General features: G+C 42.2%; 3 protein-coding genes across 5 annotated transcripts; 1 reads left to right on the forward strand and 2 right to left on the reverse strand.

Annotated features, from left to right (window-relative positions):
* Positions 1-1,786: 1,786 nt before the first annotated feature.
* dnajc4 (DnaJ (Hsp40) homolog, subfamily C, member 4) lies at positions 1,787-12,116 on the reverse strand. Of its 3 annotated transcripts, XM_058060125.1 has the most exons (9): positions 11,964-12,116; positions 11,721-11,892; positions 7,880-7,977; positions 7,681-7,798; positions 6,936-7,026; positions 6,617-6,804; positions 4,409-4,579; positions 3,213-3,299; positions 1,787-1,935 (listed from the first exon to the last, which is right to left on the reverse strand). In XM_058060125.1, exons 4-9 carry the CDS (start codon positions 7,770-7,772, stop codon positions 1,842-1,844), a joined length of 723 nt encoding a protein of 240 aa, XP_057916108.1. In that variant the 5' UTR covers positions 7,773-7,798; positions 7,880-7,977; positions 11,721-11,892; positions 11,964-12,116; the 3' UTR covers positions 1,787-1,841. The 3 variants fall into 3 exon arrangements, with proteins under 3 accessions (XP_057916108.1, XP_057916118.1, XP_057916100.1); XM_058060135.1 differs by lacking the exons at positions 11,721-11,892; positions 11,964-12,116 and adding an exon at positions 8,381-8,448 and having other exon boundaries at positions 4,409-4,576; XM_058060117.1 differs by lacking the exons at positions 11,721-11,892; positions 11,964-12,116 and adding an exon at positions 8,381-8,448.
* nudt22 (nudix (nucleoside diphosphate linked moiety X)-type motif 22) lies at positions 8,753-14,668 on the forward strand. The gene is made up of 8 exons (XM_058060085.1): positions 8,753-8,970; positions 9,960-10,004; positions 11,551-11,657; positions 11,723-12,173; positions 12,238-12,351; positions 12,416-12,513; positions 14,237-14,330; positions 14,394-14,668. Exons 3-8 carry the CDS (start codon positions 11,572-11,574, stop codon positions 14,532-14,534), a joined length of 984 nt encoding a protein of 327 aa, XP_057916068.1. The 5' UTR covers positions 8,753-8,970; positions 9,960-10,004; positions 11,551-11,571; the 3' UTR covers positions 14,535-14,668.
* Positions 13,256-21,364, reverse strand: si:ch211-107m4.1 (heterogeneous nuclear ribonucleoprotein U-like protein 2). The gene is made up of 10 exons (XM_058060039.1): positions 20,862-21,364; positions 20,095-20,180; positions 19,774-20,019; positions 18,339-18,451; positions 17,806-18,258; positions 17,631-17,732; positions 16,177-16,345; positions 15,874-16,101; positions 15,726-15,778; positions 13,256-15,644 (listed from the first exon to the last, which is right to left on the reverse strand). Exons 1-10 carry the CDS (start codon positions 21,242-21,244, stop codon positions 15,582-15,584), a joined length of 1,896 nt encoding a protein of 631 aa, XP_057916022.1. The 5' UTR covers positions 21,245-21,364; the 3' UTR covers positions 13,256-15,581.
* Positions 21,365-21,366: the final 2 nt, after the last annotated feature.

Here is a 21,366-nt window from a genome sequence, read left to right on the forward strand (position 1 = left end):
GAAACCGGAGTACCCGGAGAAAACCCACGCGTGCACGGGGAGAACATGGAAACTCCACACAGAGATGGTGGGAATTGAACTTGGGTCTCCTAGCTGTGAGGCCTGCACGCTAACCACTCTACCACCGTGCAGCCTAAACTCCAAAATATCTGAAATAATTTAATAAATATCCCCAAAGTCCAGCTCCAATTGAAGCACCTGGTGATTGTATATGAAAGGTGTAATTACGTTAGAGGCCGCTTGAGGTCAGCAAAGAGCAAGTGGACAAACCTTGGCTGCATAAAGTCATCGAAGCTTTCCCCTTAGAATAAACATTTACAATTGTTATTATTACATCCTGTGTGGGTTATCTTTTTATGCTAAAAAATATAAAATGTCGCCATCTTAACTGAAAGAAACCAAGTCAATAACAAACATCTGATGATCTTCATCGATGGTTTTTTTTTTCTCCACATGATGGCTTGTGAGGAATGTGAACGTGACTGGACAACCTTCAGTGTCTGTGAAGGTCAATTAAATCGTGTGTGTGTGTGTGTGTGTGTGACTGGAGTCGCTTTCATGGTGGCGTGTTTGGGTTATGACGGACCACATGGGGGTGTCAGGAGGAGGGGAAACCTTATCTGGTAGCGCAGGGGGGCCGACACAAGAAGAAGAAGAAGAAGAAGAAGAAAACGTTTGATGAACTTAAGCGTGCTTCACACGCCACTTTAGGGAGCTAATTCCCGAAAAAATCAATAGACCGTCTTTCCTCGGCATGATGTCACACCGGGGTTGGCTCATCTGGATAGAAAGGAGCCATTGTGCCGGTGTGTCATTGCGATAAAACGCAAAAGGGATCACATTTGTGGCATCGGAAGAAAGAAAGCAATACAATCTTTCTTGTGAAATGACGACTAAAGCCGAAATTATGACATAAAAGGTCATAACTATGAGATAAGTCAAAATTATAAGTCATAATTATGAGATAATGGTTGAAATAATAAGACAATATAAGTCATTATTATATTCATTCATTCATTTTCTACCGCTTTTTCCTCACGAGGGTCACATGGGGTGCTGGAGCCTATCCCAGCTGTCTTCGGGCGAGAGGCGGGGTACACCCTGGACTGGTGGCCAGCCAATCACAGGGCACATATAGACAAACAACCATTCACACTCACATTCATACCTATGGACAATTTGGAGTTTGCTAATTAACCTAGCATGTTTTTGGAATGTGGGAGGAAACCGGAATACCCGGAGAAAACCCACGCATGCACGGGGAGAACATGCAAACTCCACACAGAGATGCCCGAGGGTGGAATTGAACCCTGGTCTCCTAGCTGTGAGGTCTGCGCGCTAACCACTAGACCACCGTGCCGCCCTTCATTATTATATAAGACATCAAAATGATGTGATACAACAACACAGTGATAATAAACTAATATATTCAATGAAATAAATGCTAATAATTCTGAGATAGGAAGGTTATAATTATGCGATATGAAAATATGAAAAAGATGCTGAGTGTCACGTGGCGACATTTTGGCGACATACACTAATTCTGATTTAGTATTGGTATTTACATTCTAATACAATTGGAGAAAAATAAAAATCAGGTATGTATACTGTACTATGTACTACTATGTACTACAATCAAGACATAAGGATTTTAATGATGCACATTTTTTTTTCCATCATCCTTAATTCTTCATTCAAGGCATTTCAAAAACGTTCTACACGTTCCTCCAGTCCAGTTGTGTATGAGAGCAGAATGTACATCATGTATGTACAGTATGTATGTACAGTATGTTTTTGTGTGTGTGTGTGTGTCTCTGCTTCCAAACACCTTTCATAATCTCCTACTTCTCTCGAGTGCTGGGGATTTTGTATTTCTCCAAAAACTCGGCATGTTTCTGTCGGAGGATTTCTGTCTGCTTCTTAAAACCGTTGACCCTGTAAAGACAGAAACGAGTCAGGAGCAAAAAAGGGGACAAGTCCAAGTCTCAAGTCCGCAACATTCGAGGGATTTGACTCAAAAACACGGATTCATTCATAAATAATGCTGTTTTGTTGCAGACTACTGTTTACGATCAGGCAAAAAGCCAATTAAGCCTAAATTAAACATTTAATTATTTACATTAAAGCATAAAAATGGCTACATTAACTCAATTGCAAATATACAGTAAGCATTACCATTAGAGTGTAGTACTCTACGTCGGCCGCTAGGTGTCACTAATTGTTGGGTGAGACGTGAGCAGCAGACTTGATGGCCAGAACAACAGACCTTTATTGCAGATTTAATGACCTCACAACAGGCACAATAATAAAATCACTACATTAGGAGACAAGTTTTCTTTTAGTTAGAGAGTCATATTTATGAAGTTGAAATTATGAGATAAAATGTCAATTATTAGAATAAATTATGAGATCAAAAAAAGTCCAAAATCTGAGATAAAAACTCAAAATTATTAAATAAAATGTCAAAATTAGGAGATAAAAAGTCACAATTATGAGGGAGAAAAAAAGTCTAAAAGAAATTAAAAGTCATAATTCTGAGATAGGGCGGCACGGTGGTCTAGTGGTTAGCGCACAGACCTCACAGCTAGGAGACCGGGGTTCAATTCCACCCTCGGGCATCTCTGTGTGGAGTTTGCATGTTCTCCCCGTGCATGCGTGGGTTTTCTCCGGGTACTCCGGTTTCCTCCCACATTCCAAAAACATGCTAGGTTAATTAGCCAACTCCAAATTGTCCATAGGTATGAATGTGAGTGTGAATGGTTGTTTGTCTATATGTGCCCTGTGATTGGCTGGCGACCAGTCTCGGGTGTACCCCGCCTTACGCCCGAAGACAGCTGGGATAGGCTCCAGCACCCCCCGCGACCCTCGTGAGGAAAAGCGGTAGAAAATGAATGAATGAAAATATGCTAGGTTAATTGTCCATAGGTATGAATGTGAGTGTGAATGGTTGTTTGTCTATATGTGGCCTGTGATTGGCTGGCCACCAGTCCAGGGTGGACCCCGCCCCTCCCCCAAAGACAGCTGGGATAGGCTCCAGCACGCCCTCGACCCTCGTGAGGATAAATTATAGAAAATGAATGAATAAATGATGCAAACATAAGCTGTTACGCAATAATGTGAATTCACTTATCATGGTCGGGTCTGGAACCAATTAACCGTGATAATGGAGGGATGACTTTATCGTAGTAACACACAAAGAGTGCCCCACCCACCTGGCCCTCTCTTTGGACTCGTTGTATATTTCGGCGATGACACGATCCTTTTCGTCCATGTAGCTCGTGTGGACCTCTTCCAGCTTTCTGCGAGCAGAAGAACACATGACAAGTGACACACACTCCTCCAAGGAGAACTTCAACCAATCACAGCCATCCGTGCTAAGATGTCGATAGACCAGGCAGCGAGGATGGCTGCATTCTACTTCCAAAGCTGTTTGATTGAAAAAATAATAATAATTTGGTGCCAAGCTACGCTGTTCCACGTCAGGCCTGAAGGGGGCAGAAAAGTACACTACACATGGATGACTGCTGCTTTTTGTCACCACAGCGCCCTCTGCTGGATCTGGTGGATCATTAACTCACCCGCCACAAACGGAAGCACTAATTTAGAGGTCGTAAAGCAGGGGTGGGCAAACTACGGCCCGGGGGCCACATCCGGCCCACCAAGTGTTTGAATACGGCCCGCCCAATCTTTCCAAAGTATTTAATTTAAAGTCAACATACAAGCTGGCATCATGGCCTGAGCCAACCTTTTGATGGTTGTATCAATTTGGTTGTTTGACATGGTCTGTTGTTTACAAAGTGCTCCTGAAAAAAAGAGACACAAGCACATAATAATAATAACAATTAAAATAATAATTATTATATTATTATTATAACTATTATGATTATTATATTTATTATATTAGTGGTAATTATTATATTAATTATATATAATAATATTGTTATATTTGCATATTTTACATAATAATAATATAATAATTATTATTGTAATTTTATTTTAATTATTATAATATTTTATTATTTTTAAAATATTTAAATATAAATATAAAATAATAAATAATAATAGCAGATTGCATGACAATTTTACAGATACAATAATACCAGGTGGACTGTTACGTGTCTAATATATATTCTGCCCCCCCCCCCCCCCCTCCCCAAAAAATTTTGTTATATCAATGCGGCCCGCGAGTCAAAAAGTTTGCCCACCCCTGTCGTAAAGTGTCAATCTAATTTACTTATTTAAATGAAATGTGTTCTTATTGCATGAAGCAACAAACCTTAAAGATTGTTTGAATAAAAAAAAAAATACAAAAAAAAGAAAAAGTCCACTTTTCATTTCATTCTATGGTGTCATAAATTCCTCCAAAGTGGTCCAAAAGCGGTGAATAAAATACCGCAGGAAAGTCCACCTGAAGAAGACGAAGTGCACGCCGACGCTGAGCACCATGGTGAGCAGGCAGTAGCCCATCAGGCGGAAGTTCCTCCTCCGCTGCCGCTCCCTCTCCTCTGCCGACATCTCCTGGCTGTGAGACTGGTACACTTGCTCCCAGTAGCGCATGTTGTCCTCCGCCGCCGTGCTGCTGGTGAGGGGGAGGGATGGGGGGGGTGAATGTACATCATGTGAGCTGCATATGAACCGAGTTACAGCGATATTGTTATTAATATTGTTAAAAAAATCAATGCTACCGGGTTTTTGGAGCAGGTTTTCTCTGTGGAATAGATGTGTCCCATTACATGCATTATTTAGACGCCTCTTTTTTTTTTTTTTTTAGCTCTTTTTATATCTTTAGAATGCACAGAAAAAAATATGTGTTTTTGTCTTTTTAAAAGTGCACTTTTCCTTTAAGCGGAGCATCAAAATGCAAAAAAGAAAAAAGTCGGAGGATCCCTTTGGCTGTCCGTCAAAACACGGGACCATCCTCGGGCCCAGATGAAGGTTGTTAGTGGAGCCGAGCGGCCTTCAAAATTGGGTTTTGGAATTAGCAGGAGAGCACCAAACATGGCATAGTGAAAGGTAGAAGAAGGTTGTCTTCTCCATTGACGGTCCTGATGGCTTCCTGCGTTACTAGCAAGACAACAAGGTCCCATCCCAATTGAGATGTTCTACATCATCACGATCCTTCAATGGAACAGTGGAGCTTCAGGTGGTGCAGAGGGGGGGTCAAACGGGAGCCGGGTATGTGGAGATGTTGCTCGTGACTGAAGGCCCTGGGTTTGTGTGGTTATGACTGGCTCTTCACCAATGACTTCTTCCAGAGGAACAAGCTGACACTTTTGGACCATCCTGGGGCCCCGATGAAGGGCGCTACCAGTGCCGGGTCTAAAATGGGGGGTTGGAATTAGCAGGAGAGCACCAAATATGGCATAGTGAAAGGTGGAAGAAGGTTGTCTTCTCCATTGACGGTCCTGATGACTTCCTGCGTTACTAGCAAGACAACAAGGTCCCATCCCAATTGAGATGTTCTACATCATCACGATCCTTCAATGGAACAGTGGAGCTTCAGATGGTGCAGAGGGGGGTCAAACGGCAGCCGGGTATGTGGAGATGTTGCTCGTGACTGAAGGCCCTGGGTCTGTGTGGTCATGACTGGCTCTTCACCGAGGACTTCTTCCAGAGGAACAAGCTGACACTTTTGGACCATCCTGGGGCCCCGATGAAGGGCGCTACCAGTGCCGGGTCTAAAATGGGGGGTTGGAATAAGTAGGAGAGCACCAAACATGGCATAGTGAAAGGTGGGAAGAAGGTTGTCTTCTCCATTGACGGTCCTGATGGCTTCCTGCGTTACTAGCAAGACAACAAGGTCCTATCCCACCTGAGATGTTCTACATCATCACGATGTAGACGACACAACGGCAGTCGGCTATGTGGAGATGTTGCTCGTGACTGAAGGCCCTGGGTCTGTGTGGCCATGACTGGCTCTTCACCAATGACTTCTTCCAGAGGAACAAGCTGACATTTTTGGACCATCCTGGGGCCCCGATGAAGGGCGCTACCAGTGCCGGGTCTAAAATGGGGGGTTGGAATTAGCAGGAGAGCACCAAAAATGGGACATCGAAAGGTGGAAGGTTGTCTTCTCCCTTGACGGTCCTGATGGCTACCACAAGGAGGTCCCACCTGAGATGTTCTCCATCATTATGATCCTTCAATGGAACAGTGGAGCTTCAGGTGGTGCAGAGGGGTCAAACAGCAGCCGGGTATGTGGAGATGTTGCTCGTGACTGAAGGCCCTGGTCTGTGTGGTCAAGAACTTTTTCCATAGGAATAACCAGACACTTTCGGACCATGCTGCTTCTTCCTCAAATCTACATCCAATGAGGAACATTTTGGGGATGGATTCACAAAAATGGACACGAGTTCCAGACAGTGAAGGCATCTTCTTGTGCCGGCAGCAACATTCCCACCAGCCTCTTGAGAAGATGTGGATCAAGCATGTCCAAAACCATCTTTCACCTCATGGAGAAGAATGGTAGAGCTACTCATCACTCACTGCTTTTTATACATTTAATTTCTAATTTTGGGGGAAGGGCTATGATGGCTAAATTAATGCGTCCATATTTACATACGCTACATAGAATCAATTGCTATTCTTCTGCAATCAAAGGCCTTCAAATCATCACCTGGTTCCCTGACTGGATGCTGATCGGAAGGCCCGGCCTCCTCCTCCTCCTCCTCCTCTGTAGGGGTGTCTGATTTTGAAGTCGTACTCCTTCCTGCTGGTCTCCTTGCTCAGCACACGGTAGGCCTCGTTCAGCTGCACAAACTGGCTGTGCAGGGCTGGGTTTGACGGGTCACTATCTGGGTGTAGCTGCGGGGGCACACGATGGAACGGGTCAGTCCAGTCTAACGCTGATCGGGGTATCTCTAACATACATCTCTGCTCGGGGTGTGAGAAAGGCTCGTGCGGTCTGATATTGTATTATTACACCCGATGATTACCTTTTTGGATTTGTGAAAAAATGCATTTTTGATTTCATCCAAGGTGGCATCACATTTGACTCCCAGGAGGTCGTAGTGGTTTGCAGCTTTTCTGCCATGAAACAAAAAAAAAAAAACACAGCCAAGCAGTTGATATATTATTACTTACCACAAATTACATACATTGTGCCATATTCATTACATTAATGAAAAAATGGTCTCAAAGTATTCTTGACAATAATATCATTTATCTGCAATAATAAGCTCTAAATGCAATATATTAAGTTCTATGTGAAGTATTTCTATAATGCCTCATATTAACTCACCAGCATCTCAGTGTATAGACTGGTCATATATTTCATTTTGTTTCATATTATATGCATACTGTATTTGTATATAAGTGGGTAAAACTGTTGATATTGTTAATATTAGGTTGTTTATATTGTTTATTTTATCTTATCTTAATATGTAAGACAATTATCGTGCTACAAAATGTGTTTTTCCTACGCATGAAAGTCTTGCGGATTGAGCCAGCACGTCATTTTTTTTAACTTAACTAATTGTTTTGCCTTTGTATTTATTTAATAGGTCCTTAAAAAGTGCAGCCCTCATGTGATTAAATATCGTTTGTGGTTTGGAACTGGAAAAGTCACATTGTTAAAGCGTGTAAAAAAGGATTGTGACGGCCTCAGTCAGGTGCCTTTTTGTCTTTTGTATCTTGTAGCTGACCAAACAGGTGGAGCGCTAGTATATTTATAGATGTTACCTTTGTGCAACGTTGTGGGAAAACAGACGCAGTCCACTCTTGCAGCACCACAGGCAACTCTGGCAGAGACGAAGCTGCGCCTCCAACTGCATGGTGATAAGATGCCCGGCAGCTCTTCCTTTGAAGAGAAGGCATGTGTTACCCATGTGTCAATTACAGCTGTGTAACTGTATTACCAAGAAGAAGCCATTTTGGTTACCTTGTTTCTTTTAGTTGCATGAAAAGGGTACAATGGCTGATGTCAACAAATACTACCACCGCACCCTGACTTGTCTGAGCACCATAACAAGGGTGACACTGTTATTTAGAAGGGAGACAAAGCAATAATAACGTCATTTTGACATTGGAAAGTCATTATGTGTCATAATGTGGGCTAAATGGTTATTAGCTGGAGGTTCAAACTATGTAAACAAGAATGGTACCGCGTTTAAAAGTGACTTTTATCATTGCGTGGCAGCAGAATCCCCCTAAAATTATCTTACAGCATAGATACACGCTGTACAACACTACATTATACAACAACATACACAATGCTAGCCGGAGTTAGCATCAAGCACTGTTAGCATCGCCTGTCACCGCAACAATCTAAACAAACAAGTTGCTAACAACGAGTTATAAACGGCAAAAAAACATCAAATTAATTTGCGTGAACTCCTTACTAATCGCGGCATTGTGGACAAAAAGCAGAAAACTGACATACCAGAATGACAGGGTTTCATAACACATTTCAGTGCAGTTAACTCCGTCCATGCACGACTCTCACACCGGAAATAGAAATACGACACCTTCAAAATAAACGACTTATACATACATATTGTACATATTATACTTTATTATGACAGAAAACGGTATTGAAAATCGGTGTATTGACGTAAATGCTTGGCACGTGTATGTTTTGGGACACTGGTCATTTGATTTGCAATAAATCGACATGTCTTAACAAATGCGTACATAATATTTCTCGTCGTATTTAAGATTTCTAAGGTCACGTGTGATGCCAACCAATGACGTCGCTTCCTGTAACTGGACTTGCACGAGGACCCTCGGGGGAAAAGACACCAGTGTGTTTGAATCCGGGGTATGCATCCTAAAAATGTACATTTGGCGGTTCGCATGACGTCATCATGCTGCGCGAAGCCTCCCCCAAATGTGTCTTCTTTCTCCATTGAGGAAAAAAGTCTGCACCCCAACCAAACTTCGTAGTCCATCATATCCCAGCATTCTTTGCGCGCTTCCGTCTAGCCTTTAAAAAAAAGTCAACATTACGGTGCAAAGCTCACGGAATCGAGCGTAAGTATCGATGAATGAACAAGTATTCGTTTGTTTGTATTGATTTATTTGTGTAAGTAGAGTGGCGTTTAAATGTCATACATTATTCGCAAAGTGGAAATGTTTGATTGTGATGTTACTGCCGGTATTTAATGAACTAACACTTCATATTATGAACATAACAAGATAGTCATTATGTGTGTTAGCATTTATGAACGTTCTTGTGTTTACATTTGTCTTGCTTCCGTCTTTCGTGGAAATTGAGGAAATGCACATACAGGAAAGCAACTATAAATAATATGTACGAGTAAAGAACGTAAACGAATACATATGAAACTACTGCTCTTGTGGTTTTAATCTTCTGTATTGATTGCAAAGATTGATGAATATGGAGGATGTTCTCCTCCTCTTTGGCTTCCTGCACCTCATTATTTCACATGCCCTCCAGCTTGATGCAGTGCAGGATGCTACATTGTTAGACTACATCATATATGTAATATATATGGTGAAAAAGTAATAAATAAAGGAACTATTAATACTACTACTCTTTAATGTATTAGGTTTATCTGCAGAGAGATTCTCTTTCCTGTAAAACTTCCATAAAAAACAAATAACTTTGCTTCTATAGTGTAAATTTAGCTTGTTCGCCTTCACTGTAGTTATACTTTTTAATCTACGGTTGTGATTGAAGGCTGATATGATTCTGTCATGACGTCAGGGTAAATTTGAGACAATGTGACCCAACCAGGAAGTGCGAGGCCGGTTAGACGGTCTGAATTCACCGGGCTGATTGGCAGCTGGATTAGGAGCCTGAGAATGTGTGGCATCCGTAGACCGGGTTAGGCTACTGGCCTGGTAGGATGCAGTCCCCCGGATTGAAATTGAGCCAACGACGCAAAAGTGGATTATACTACATTTTTGTTCACAAACTATGAATTTGGGGAGTTATTTTGCTAAAAATATTAACTTCTTCTCTCCTGTTTTTTTTTTTTTTTTTGGGTTGTACCCAGGTTGCCACTTGCGGAAGAGAAAGCAAGGATACACACTCCATACAGGTAAGCGAAATACAGTAAACCTCGGATATATCGGATTCAATTGTTCCCACTGGTTTTTTTTAAGTCGGAATATGATGAGAATTTCTGCAAAACTTTTAAAGGAAAAGAATTTGAATATTCTGTCAATAAAGTCAAAATATTATAAGAATGAAATGAGAATAATACTAAAATACAGTAAACCTCGGATATATCGGATTCAATTGTTCCCACTGGTTTTGTCCGATATAAGTGAAATCCGTTATATGCGTATACCGGAAAATGTCCGTTTTACGCATATATGGGATTTATATCCGGTATATGCGTAAATGGGATTTTATCCGTTATAAAAAGGCACTTCCTTGACTATGTTTCCAATGTACCTGGACGCGCAGGCAACGCTGCAAACGACGTCGTATAGCGGCCTGTCACGATTCGGCGAATCGGAGCGCCACGATGCGGCCATCCGATATATGCGAGGGAAATTTAATGTAAATGCATTGGAACGGGACTGGAGATTTTGTCCGAAATAGGCGAAATCCGTTATAAAAAATCCGATATATGCAATGAATTTTTATTGGAAATGCATTACAGAAAAATCGGTTCTTTTTTATCTGTCCGTTGTGAGCGAATTTCCGATATATCCGAGGTTTACTGTATGTAATTACAAGTGATATACAGTATTGTGGTCACTAGGTGGCAGTAATGACATACTAGCATTGAGATATATAGTCATATCACATTTATATACATTATTAAAAAAAAAAAAGAAAACCTTAAACTGTATTATGGAAAGCAGGAAGTGAACAAATGTAAGTTACTGTGAGCGAATTTCCGATACGTTTACTGTATATCATTTTGTTTGCAAGCTACGGAAATTAACATTTGAAAAGTTGGAGTTTGTCCATAATTGTGTTGCGTTTGATGTCATATTATTTACCTCCGTGCAAAAATAAAGCCATTCATTCATTCATTTTCTATACCGCTTCGTCCTCATGAGGCGGGGTGCTGGAGCCTATCCCAGCTGTGTACACCCTGGACTGGTGGCCCAGCCAATCACAGGGCACATATAAGACAAACAACCATTCACACTCACATTCATACCTATGGACAATTTGGATGAAAGGAATACATTTATACATTATGTTGTGTTGTACATTTATCGGCGTCTTTATCCAGGCAACTTTTTTTGGCTCCATTTGGGGTCGGCAGGAGATTCACTCTTCAAGAAATAACTCATGGCAAAACAAGAAGGTGGTGTGGGTGTTTATCTCATACCTACGCCTGGCCTTTGACAACCGGGTAGACTATATGGGTTGGATTCAGGCCTTCGTTGACAAGGCAGGCTACTAACCGTTATATAGACCGCGTTGGCTACAGGTCAGTCACTGGTTTTTGTTGACCGGGTAGACTCCAGGCCTCTATGGAGCAGATAGGCTACCGGCGTTGGATAATAAAGTTTAGCATATTGTAAAATGATGTCATAGAATGCGTGATAACGCATATAATAGCTATAAATGTGTTTATGTTTTGGACTTTATGAACAACCATTGCATATTTTCCGTATTAGTAATTAGGAACACCTCCAAGGATGGACCCTGAAGTGTCCTTGCTGCTGCACTGTGAAACCTGGCGAGGGCTGCGTCAATCCCAAGTGCGTGTGGAGCTCTCCGAAAGGTGGGATTATGCGTGTTAAACATATTTACAACATGTGAGGGAGGTGCTTAAATGTGGACTTACAGGTATAATCGTCAGACGGACGCAGATCTCGAACGTCACATCGCAGAGGTCTGGGCGGCACGGGTGTCCAAGGAGCCGTGGCTTTTCAACGGCGCCAAATTCAGACTGCACTCTTTCCGCTTGGCTTCGCCTGCCACGGAGCTCTCGCGCTGCCGTCAGTCACGCCGAGGCTCTACAGACAAGGAGACGCTTGACGTGCCGCTGCTCACGCTGAGAGTCGGACTCACCTCCTACAAGGACTACCTGGGGACCAACTGGTCCTCGGCGGTGGCAGACCTCCGTAGACGCGGTAAGGCGGACTTTGGCGGCGGCGATGCCCTGCTGGCCCAACCGTTGGGCGTGGGCGCCATCATGTGCACGGGTGACAAACGGGTGGTGTTGATCAGGCGCAGTCAGAAAGTCGCCGAGGCGGGCGAGAAGCTGGACATTCCTGGTGGTCACCCAGAACCGAAGGTATCACTTTATGGTCGTGATTCATGCATCGGTGTTACCTAAACGTTATTCTCGTCATCCTCAGCTGGTGTGTGAGAGTCTGGGTGAGGAGACCATCACCATGAACCTGCTGGAGAAGAGTCCCGAAGCTGTCGTCTCTGAGCTTTTCTTATCTGTGTGTGCTGAGATTAGAGACGAGGTGGGCCCTCGTTAACTGGTCAGTAGTAGAAGTGAACGTGTTTGCTAAATAAGGTTATCTCCAGGTGAACGTTCCTCTGAGCTCCCTCGGAGAGCCTCTGCTGATGGGCGTCGCTCTGAATCACACCAGCGCCGGGAGACCGAGTGCAGAGTTCTACGTCAGGTTTGTCTGGCTTTGACAATTCTTGGGATTGGGAAGTCGCGTATTCCCATTTTGGAGCTGCAGACGGCCCGGCTTAAAGGCTTTCAGTCAAAAATGAACAAAAAAACATGGCTGACAATGGCACGTTAATAAGCGTGTTGGTTTATATTAATGTACATTGTAGCCCCACCCCCCCATGACTAAATTAGGTCAATTAGGTCAGTGTTGCTAAAAATACATACGGTCATCACTTGAGGCATCGTAGTTAAATTATCACTTCCTTGCGTTTTTACAGAAATTACTAAAATAGTTACATTTGGAGGAAAAAATAATGTAATTTTAGTAGCATGAAGTTGAAATATTAAAGAAAAATATGTTTTTTTTTAAGTCGGAATATGATGAGAATTTCTGCAAAACTTTTAAAGGAAAAAAAATTGAATATTCTGTCAATAAAGTCAAAATATTATAAGAATGAAATGAGAATAATACTAAAATACAGTAAACCTCGGATATATCGGATTCAATTGTTCCCACTGGTTTTGTCCGATATAAGCGAAATCCGTTATATGCGTATACCGGAAAATGTCCGTTTTACGCATATATGGGATTTATATCCGGTATATGCGTAAATGGGATTTTATCCGTTATAAAAAGGCACTTCCTTGACTATGTTTCCGATGTACCTGAACGCTGCAAACGCTGCAAATGACGTCGTATAGCGGCCTGTCACGATTCGGCCAATCGGGAGCGCCACGATGCGGCCATCCGATATATGCCAGGGAAATTTAATGGAAATGCATTGGAACGGGACTGGAGATTTTGTCCGAAATAGGCGAAATCCGTTATAAAAAAAATCCGATATATGCAATGAATTTTTATTGGAAATGCATTACAGAAAAATTGGTTCTTTTTTTTATCTGTCCGTTGTGAGCGAATTTCCGATATATCCGAGGTTTACTGTATGTAATTACAAGTGATATACAGTATTGTGGTCACTAGGTGGCAGTAATGACATACTAGCATTGAGACATATCGTCATATCACATTATATATTATTATATACATTATTAAAAAAAAAAAAGAAAACCTTAAACTGTATTATGGAAAGCAGGAAGTGAACAAATGTAAGTTAGTGATTGTAAAAGTACCAGATGGAGGGGTAGGATTTAATAAGCTTTGCTTCTTCCTACTCCTTTTGGACATGTGGAACTGGGAACTGATTATGGGATGCACTCAATTGTAATCTGATGCATGTTCAAATGAAATTAAACCATTATCATTACATTAGCTTACATGACGTTACCTTAACTCTGCATGAAGTCAGCCACGGCATGTCCCATATATTTTGAGTGAGAAAAAAAAAATGTTGTCCTCCCATTATGTGTGGAAGTGGTATGTTTTTTGGCTTTGTGAGGTTTAAAGCTGAGGCTAACTGGTTAGCTTGCTAGCTTGAGTCCCCTATAGTAGTGATGTGGGATAGTACTGATTATGTCTGATCTGATACAGAGTAAAATTCAGGCTGGTAGCAGTGAAGCCAAGATAATATATATAACATGAGGAAACAGGGTCAAATAAATATCAAATGTGGATATATTGAATTAAATTATATAATAATAATATATTGAATTAATATTGAAATAATAGAAACGCAAGTTTCAGTATTGCCTAAGTTTTCAGATTCAGTTTTCAGGGCATACACGTTCCCGTGTGCATCGCCCCTAAAGCTGTCGTTTGCGTCCCTCAGTTGTTCACTGTCATCAGCTGAAGTCAAAGCGCTGTACTGGAAAGGAGGAGCCGAGGCCAGCGAGTCCACCGACATCGTCTTCCTCGACAAAGTGGTGAGAAACGTTGACCCGCGTCAAACGGAAAAATGATAACGTAAAGAAAAATTCCCCCGACAGGAGGTGTTGGGGCTGGACAGGGGCAGCCCTCTGTGGGCGGAGCTGTGTCCTTCCGCCAAAGGGGCGGTGCTGCTTTACCAAAGAGTGAAGCCTGACGCGGAAACGAGAGGCGAAGAAAGCGGCGCTCGGAGGTCACATTAGGCAAGGATTGGCAAGCTCTGCTGTAATACGACTGAGATTTATTACTCCTGTCAAGAGCGCTAGAAAGCCGACTCGTTATTCCAAACTGTACAGTTTATGTATTAAAGTATTTTCAATAAAAAATATTTAAAAAATTGCACTTTTAGACAGTTTGTGAAGTCAACACTGAGCACTTTGATTGCATAGATACAACCAGAGATGCTCAACCGCATAGTACGGCTAATCTCACCTTTTTTTAAATCAGGGGTCGGGAACCTTTTTGGCTAAGAGAGCCATGAAGGCCAGATATTATAAAATGTATATCTGTGAGAGCCATATACATTTTTTTTTAAATATTGAATGCAATAAAATGTGTGCATTTTTATGTAAGACCAACAGTTTTAGATATAATGGGCTCTAATTACGTAGACCAGGCACACTACCCCACGCCAAGGGGGTGTGGCCAGCACACTTTCGTGAGCAGCGCAGTGTCTAATAATAAATCAAATACTTGCTGCCATTAATGCAACTTCTGCTGCTGCATGGTTTTGCACCGTACTCAGTATATTTCATTCTTTTGGCCATCTTTGCCAGAAGGCTTGGTTCTGCAGCTTTAGCTAGGTGACTATTTGACTAAAGGAGGAAAGTTTACATGTTGACATCTTAATGACCGAGGTACACTACCGCATTACCCAGTAATAATCAAGTTTTGGTGTTTGATTTGGAAAATATCATCAAAAAAGATGGATATGGTCGGCCGTATTGCAGTAGAAAATAGATGGACGGATTAAAATGCATAAGAAAGTTGTTGATTTTGAATATTTTTAACAGTGATTTCTGTGATGTTTACTTTAAAATGTTAGCAAACATACATTTTTATTGTGGTAAATGCTCGAGAGCCAGATACAGTCATCAAAAGAGCCCTACCTGGCTCCCGAGCCATAGGTTCCCTACCTCTGTTTTAAATCATTGCTTATCTGAGCTATTTTTAATGTTGTTGGATTAATCGCCATGATGTCTTAATTCCCTGATAATTAATCGATACAACCTCAGGGCACTTTTTTTTCTTCACCAGAAGTTCTCATATCCGCTGTTGTAGCACATGGCTTGGTCATAATAGACAGCGTTCCACTGAAACGGAAGATAAGATATAATCAATACGGTAGACCAATTACAGTATAGTGAACTGATGCTAAGCTAATCTATACTCACATATCTGGGCTGTGGGCTCCAAGTCTGCATATGTGGCCTTGCGTCGTTCCACCCTGAAAGAAAAATATTCATAACACAGACAAAAAACAGGATGCTTGGCCATTACACCGACAGGAAGTGATACCACATGATGATGTAGCGTATGTACCCTTTAAGCCACTCCCCCTGATCCAATGAGGCGGCAGAGGTCCATGTGGGCGGGGTCTTTTCTTCTGCGGGTACCTCTTCTTTTTCTCCGTTTTTGGAACAGGGGGCAAAAGCCGTCGGGCCTGGTCTTTGTACTCCTGCAGCAGCGGCCCCGCCGCTTCCTGAGGCAGCTCGGCGTACCGCAGCTCGTCCGGAAGTTGGCCGTGCTGCTCCGGAAGACTGCAGCTGACTGGACATCACAAGCGAAGGACGGACTTGAATTTCTTCCTTTACGTTGTATCCGTGCTGGGAACGTGTCACCCACCTTGGAGTTTGAGCAGGGCGATCTCGGGGATCTTTTCCCCGCTCTTCTGATGTTCCGACAGGCGTCTTTTCCACTCGGCCGCTGAGGGAAAAACAACCACCACCGAGCGATGCCTGAAGTCGGCGAACAGTTGCAGCTTGTAACGCTGTGCGGAGAAGAGGATGTTGCACTGGAGGAAAGAAACATTTCCCCCCCAGCAGTGAGCACCAGTACTTGGTATCAAATGCACTTCTGCCACCTAGTGGACGGCTTAAAAATTGCCCTTAAGTCAAATGATTTGGTGGGTCATCGCCTCTGTACCCTCTTGTGCCAAAAAACACAAAAGTACAACAATATATAATAAGAAATATATTTCTACATTCATACATTCATTCATTTTCTACTGCTTATCCTTAAATAAATTTTATTTATAATACAAAAATATACAGTAAACCTCGGATATATCGGATTCAATTGTTCCCACTGGTTTTGTCCGATATAAGCAAAATCCGTTATATGCGTATACCGGAAAATGTCAGTTTTACGCATATATCGGATTTATATCCGGTATATGCGTAAATGGGATTTTATCCGTTATAAAAAGGCACTTCCTTGACTATGTTTCCAATGTACCTGGACGCGCAGGCAACGCTGCAAACGCTGCAAATGACGTCGTATAGTGGCCTGTCACGATTCGGCGAATCGGAGCGCTACGATGCGGCCATCCGATATATGCCAGGGAAATTTCATGGAAATGCATTGGAACGGGACTGGAGATTTTGTCCGAAATAGGCGAAATCCGTTATAAAAAATCCGATATATGCAATGAATTTTTATTGGAAATGCATTACAGAAAAATTGGTTCTTTTTTATCTGTCCGTTGTGAGCGAATTTCCGATATATCCGAGTCCGATATATCCGAGGTTTACTGTACAAAGAAAAAATATATATATTAAATAAACAAAAATATAAATTAATGAGAAGGTAAATAAATGTAAATACTAAGTTTTGTATAAAAAAAAGAAGTGAAATCGGCTGAACAATTATAAACTAATTAATTTCAATGTTTTCTCAAAAATGACGGCTGTAATTAAATCTCATAAAGCAGAAAGGTTAGACCTTGAACACTCCTGAATTAATATACTAGTACAATATATAATAACAAATACATTTCTACAATTCATTCATTTTCTACTGCTTATCCTTGAATAAATTTTATTTATAATACAAAAATATACAAAGAAAAATATATATATATATAATAAACAAAAATAAAAATTAATGAGAAGGTAAATAAATGTAAATAAAAAAAGAAGTGAAATCAGCCGAACAATTATTAAAAGGTAAAACCTTTTGGAAGAGATTGGAAACAGGGTAAAATAATAACTAATTCAGTTAAATGTTTTCTCAAAAATGACAGCTGTAATTAAATCTCATAAAGCAGAAAGGCTAGACCTTGCCAAGCGAAACATTACCTGGTCCAGGATGTAGTTGCCTGGCGTGTGAGCGGCTCTTTGGATTAATTCAGTCAGACACCGAGCGGCCTGCTGCAGCCGCCGCTCCCTGGCTCCTCCTCTCTAAAACACCGCCCACACACATTTGACATTTATGGACGAGGTGATGATGCAGCGTGATGATTTTTGTACCGACCATCATGCAAGCCAAGAGCTCCTCCGTGCCCAGCAGCTTGTATTGTTTCTCTGGATGGCGGCGCATGTGAGCTTTAGCCCAGTGGCTCTTCCCAGAAGCCGGTAGGCCCACCATCAACACCACCTGTGGACGCAGTAGAAGCTCCAATGATATAGGAAGAGGCTTTGCCTTCAAATAACAACCCACCTCACACTGCGCTATGGATTCTGGGCCCAATGTGTTGCGAAGCCTCAGCCCGGCAGGGAGCGCCGCCAGCGGGGTGAAGCCGGGAGGGCCGCGGTACCACGGAGGAGCCGTGGGGTCCAACAAGAAGTGGACAGAACAGTTCTTGCAGAGGACGTGAGGGTATAGGGCGCGGCCTTGAAGCACTGATGCGTCGAGGGAAAAAGCCACGCCCATGAAGCGACCGTTTTTATGGAAGGAGAGCTGAACGCTTCCATTTGCGGAGAAAGCCTGTGTGGGGGTGGGAATGCTGACGATTAGTGCAAATTCACTTGAAACGAAGATTCAGAAGGGGAAAAAAAGTCATTCACAGCATAGCAGCCAATGATATCGCCCTGGGAAAACGTCTCTCCATAGTCGTCTTCCACTCCGCCGCTCACTTTTCTTGCTCGTCCGTCATAAGCAAAAGAAACGGCCTCTTCACCTAAACGCCAAGTGGGGAAAAGCAAAGAAATAAAAGATGATGGATAGCCGCCCCTCATTCTATCACTGTGTTTCAAAAATGCACAAATTAGCAAAGAACCTATGATTTGTCAAAAGCTATTCATATTTAACAAAATTTAGCAATTTTTTGGACCAAATTAAGCATTTTCAAGCATAAAAATGGCAACATTAGGTAAAATACAAATACACAACATGTAACTATATGCTGCTAGACAGCCAGCGAAATAAATAACGGAAACTCCGTACACAAGGCTTACTTTTATTGCTTTCTTTGTCGTGAATGTATGCGTGCGGTAATTCTAGCACACAGAGAATACAATTATTATCTATAAATGTACATTAAATAAGCTAACCACAAGTAGCTAGCCAAAACAAAAGCTAGCTAACAGCTACGTACGTCTCAGCTACAAACACTTTCAAATTCAGAATTCGGAAACATTTAAGCTCGCTATTTTTAGTGTTTTTTTACACAGATACTCACAAGGACGAAATGTTTTAGAACAAACGCAGCTTGTTTATGAGCTTATTATCTATAAATGTACATTAAATAAGCTAACCACAATTAGCTAGCCAAAACAAAAGCTAGCTAACAGCTACGTACGTCGCAGCTACAAACACTTTCAAATTCAGAATTCGGAAACATTTAAGCTCGCTATTTTTAGTGTTTTTTTACACAGATACTCACAAGGACGAAATGTTTTAGAACAAACACAGCTTGTTTATAAGCTTTTCGAACTTCATTTCTGCCGTTGCTAGCTTGTGTTTCACGGAGCGAGGGAAAAAAAACGTCAAAGACTAGTAGCGAGAAGAGCACTCACTCTTGTCGTTACTGAAAAGGATTGTTTTTGGAGAAGATGCCTCACTTTTATCTTTTTAACCGGTTGTACTACACATTTTAACGTATTTATTTAATAATTAGACACCTGGGATAGGCTCCAGCACAAGCTGTGGAAAATGAATGAATATTTGCTAACTATGATCCACTTTAGTTGTTTTAAATAAACTCAGAAATCACATGAAACAACTATCTTTTCGCCCGTAGACATGACACTTATAAGCTAGCCATCATGGCGGACGTTGGTCGAATATTGGCGGCGTAATTACTTCAGGTATTATGGTTAAGGGGACTGCAAAGGCGGTGACATCACTCATAGCGGGCCAATGAAATTGTTTGTTGACAGCAGGGATCCATAACTTCCTTTATTTACAAATGAAACAACAACTTTCCTGACGGGAGGGGGGGGGGGGGGTTGGACCAATCCTACCAATGGTGCAAATGCACATCTGACACTAACATCTTACCTAGTAGCAGTGACGTTTGGGCCAAGGACCAGCCTACTCGCATCCCGTAGGACTCGCCGCTTTCCACGCCGTCCGCCGCGTTGCTGCCGATCAACCTCCTATCCAGTCTGGCCTCGAAGCCCACGCTGCCTTGCGACACCCCGTGGGTGAGCCTGCAGCCTGACCACAGCAGGGGGAATCTGTCCCAGAAGCGGGGCTGACCGCAGGCGCCGTCTGGCCCCACCTCAAAATGAAGATGACTGTCATCTGAGTTAAAAAAACAAAACGAGTATTGAATTAACTGATGTCATAAAAACATGCGTGAAGTGTTGAAATGCTCACGTGAATCGAGTCTGACTGCGTCTTCAACTTCAACTTCAACCCGATGTGTCTCGTCTCTCGCCGGGGGCGCTTGTGGTGGCTTGGCTCTGGTTGACGGAGAGAATACAACACTGACGTCTTCAGAAAAGTGTGATATAATACGCCTTAAAGGGACATCCATGTACGTCGGAGGGCTTGTGTATTCCATTTCCTGTTGCCACTGGGTGGCCCTGGGACTAATTCAGGAAGTGACCTATGTATAGCATGGATATAAAACCATAAAACCTCGTTGCGGAGGATTGTGGACGTGTTTTCATAGCAGATTTTCTAGGCAGAATAGGTTCCATTACATGTATTAATTAGCTGCCTCTTTTTTTGTTTTTTACCCGTTTGTATATCTTTAGAAGGCATAAATAAGAGAAAGACGTGTGTACGTGTTTCACTTTTACAGAAGGGATTGCATTAGTTTATGTTAAGTGAAATATTTGTGGCAACCAACAGTTGCTTCTGGGTTTTTGTGTGATTCTATGGCATTTTAGGCTAATTTTAAGAGCATAGATAGTTCTAAAGTGTTTTTAAAACGAATTTCATCTGGCAAATGTCAGTCATATTCGTTCAAAACACCAAATTGGCGGAAAATGCCCTCAGAATCTGACTTCCGCGTTTACGACACTTGCTCTCGCTTTACGTTGACTTCCACGGTTGCTCATTTAAAGCAAAATGCATCCCAAACACGGTTAAAACAGTCACAGTAACTTTAAGTTTTAAAGTTAGTTATTCCCCCTAACCTTTTATATCGTATCTCCTCTTTAAACTCGTAGAAAGCCCGACCTCTGTCGTCATTTTGTGGTGGCTCCGGTTCGCCCCTCTCGACTTGGTTGTCATCCTGAACAGAGTCGGTTAAAGGACTCCGCACTTCACTTTCGGTCTGTGTCGCGGAGTCGGAATACTTTCTGGCGGTTTGGTCTGGATCGACAGGGGGAGACGAAGCCGCCTCCTCCGTCAAAACTGTTAAAATCGTCGCTCCGTCGTCTGCGTTTTGGCGGTGATCCAGCGACGACCACAGCCTGCCTACCAGCTCGGTCTTCAGTCCCCTGTGGTCCAACCCAGCTTTTTCAAGCCTGGACCGGAGTTCTGCTACTTTTAGCTTCTTAATGTCCGCTAGTTTCATTCTTACTGTTATACACAGTATACGTGGTCAAGTTCTATCACGGCAAATATTAAGCGAAACTGTGGAAAAAGGTACCGTTTTCACATCAAAAACAACAGTTCAATATGGAGCCCTGTTTTCTG

The sequence above is a fragment of the Doryrhamphus excisus genome, chromosome 2 (genome assembly GCF_030265055.1).
Source record: "Doryrhamphus excisus isolate RoL2022-K1 chromosome 2, RoL_Dexc_1.0, whole genome shotgun sequence".
Taxonomy (NCBI): Eukaryota; Metazoa; Chordata; class Actinopteri; order Syngnathiformes; family Syngnathidae; genus Doryrhamphus; species Doryrhamphus excisus.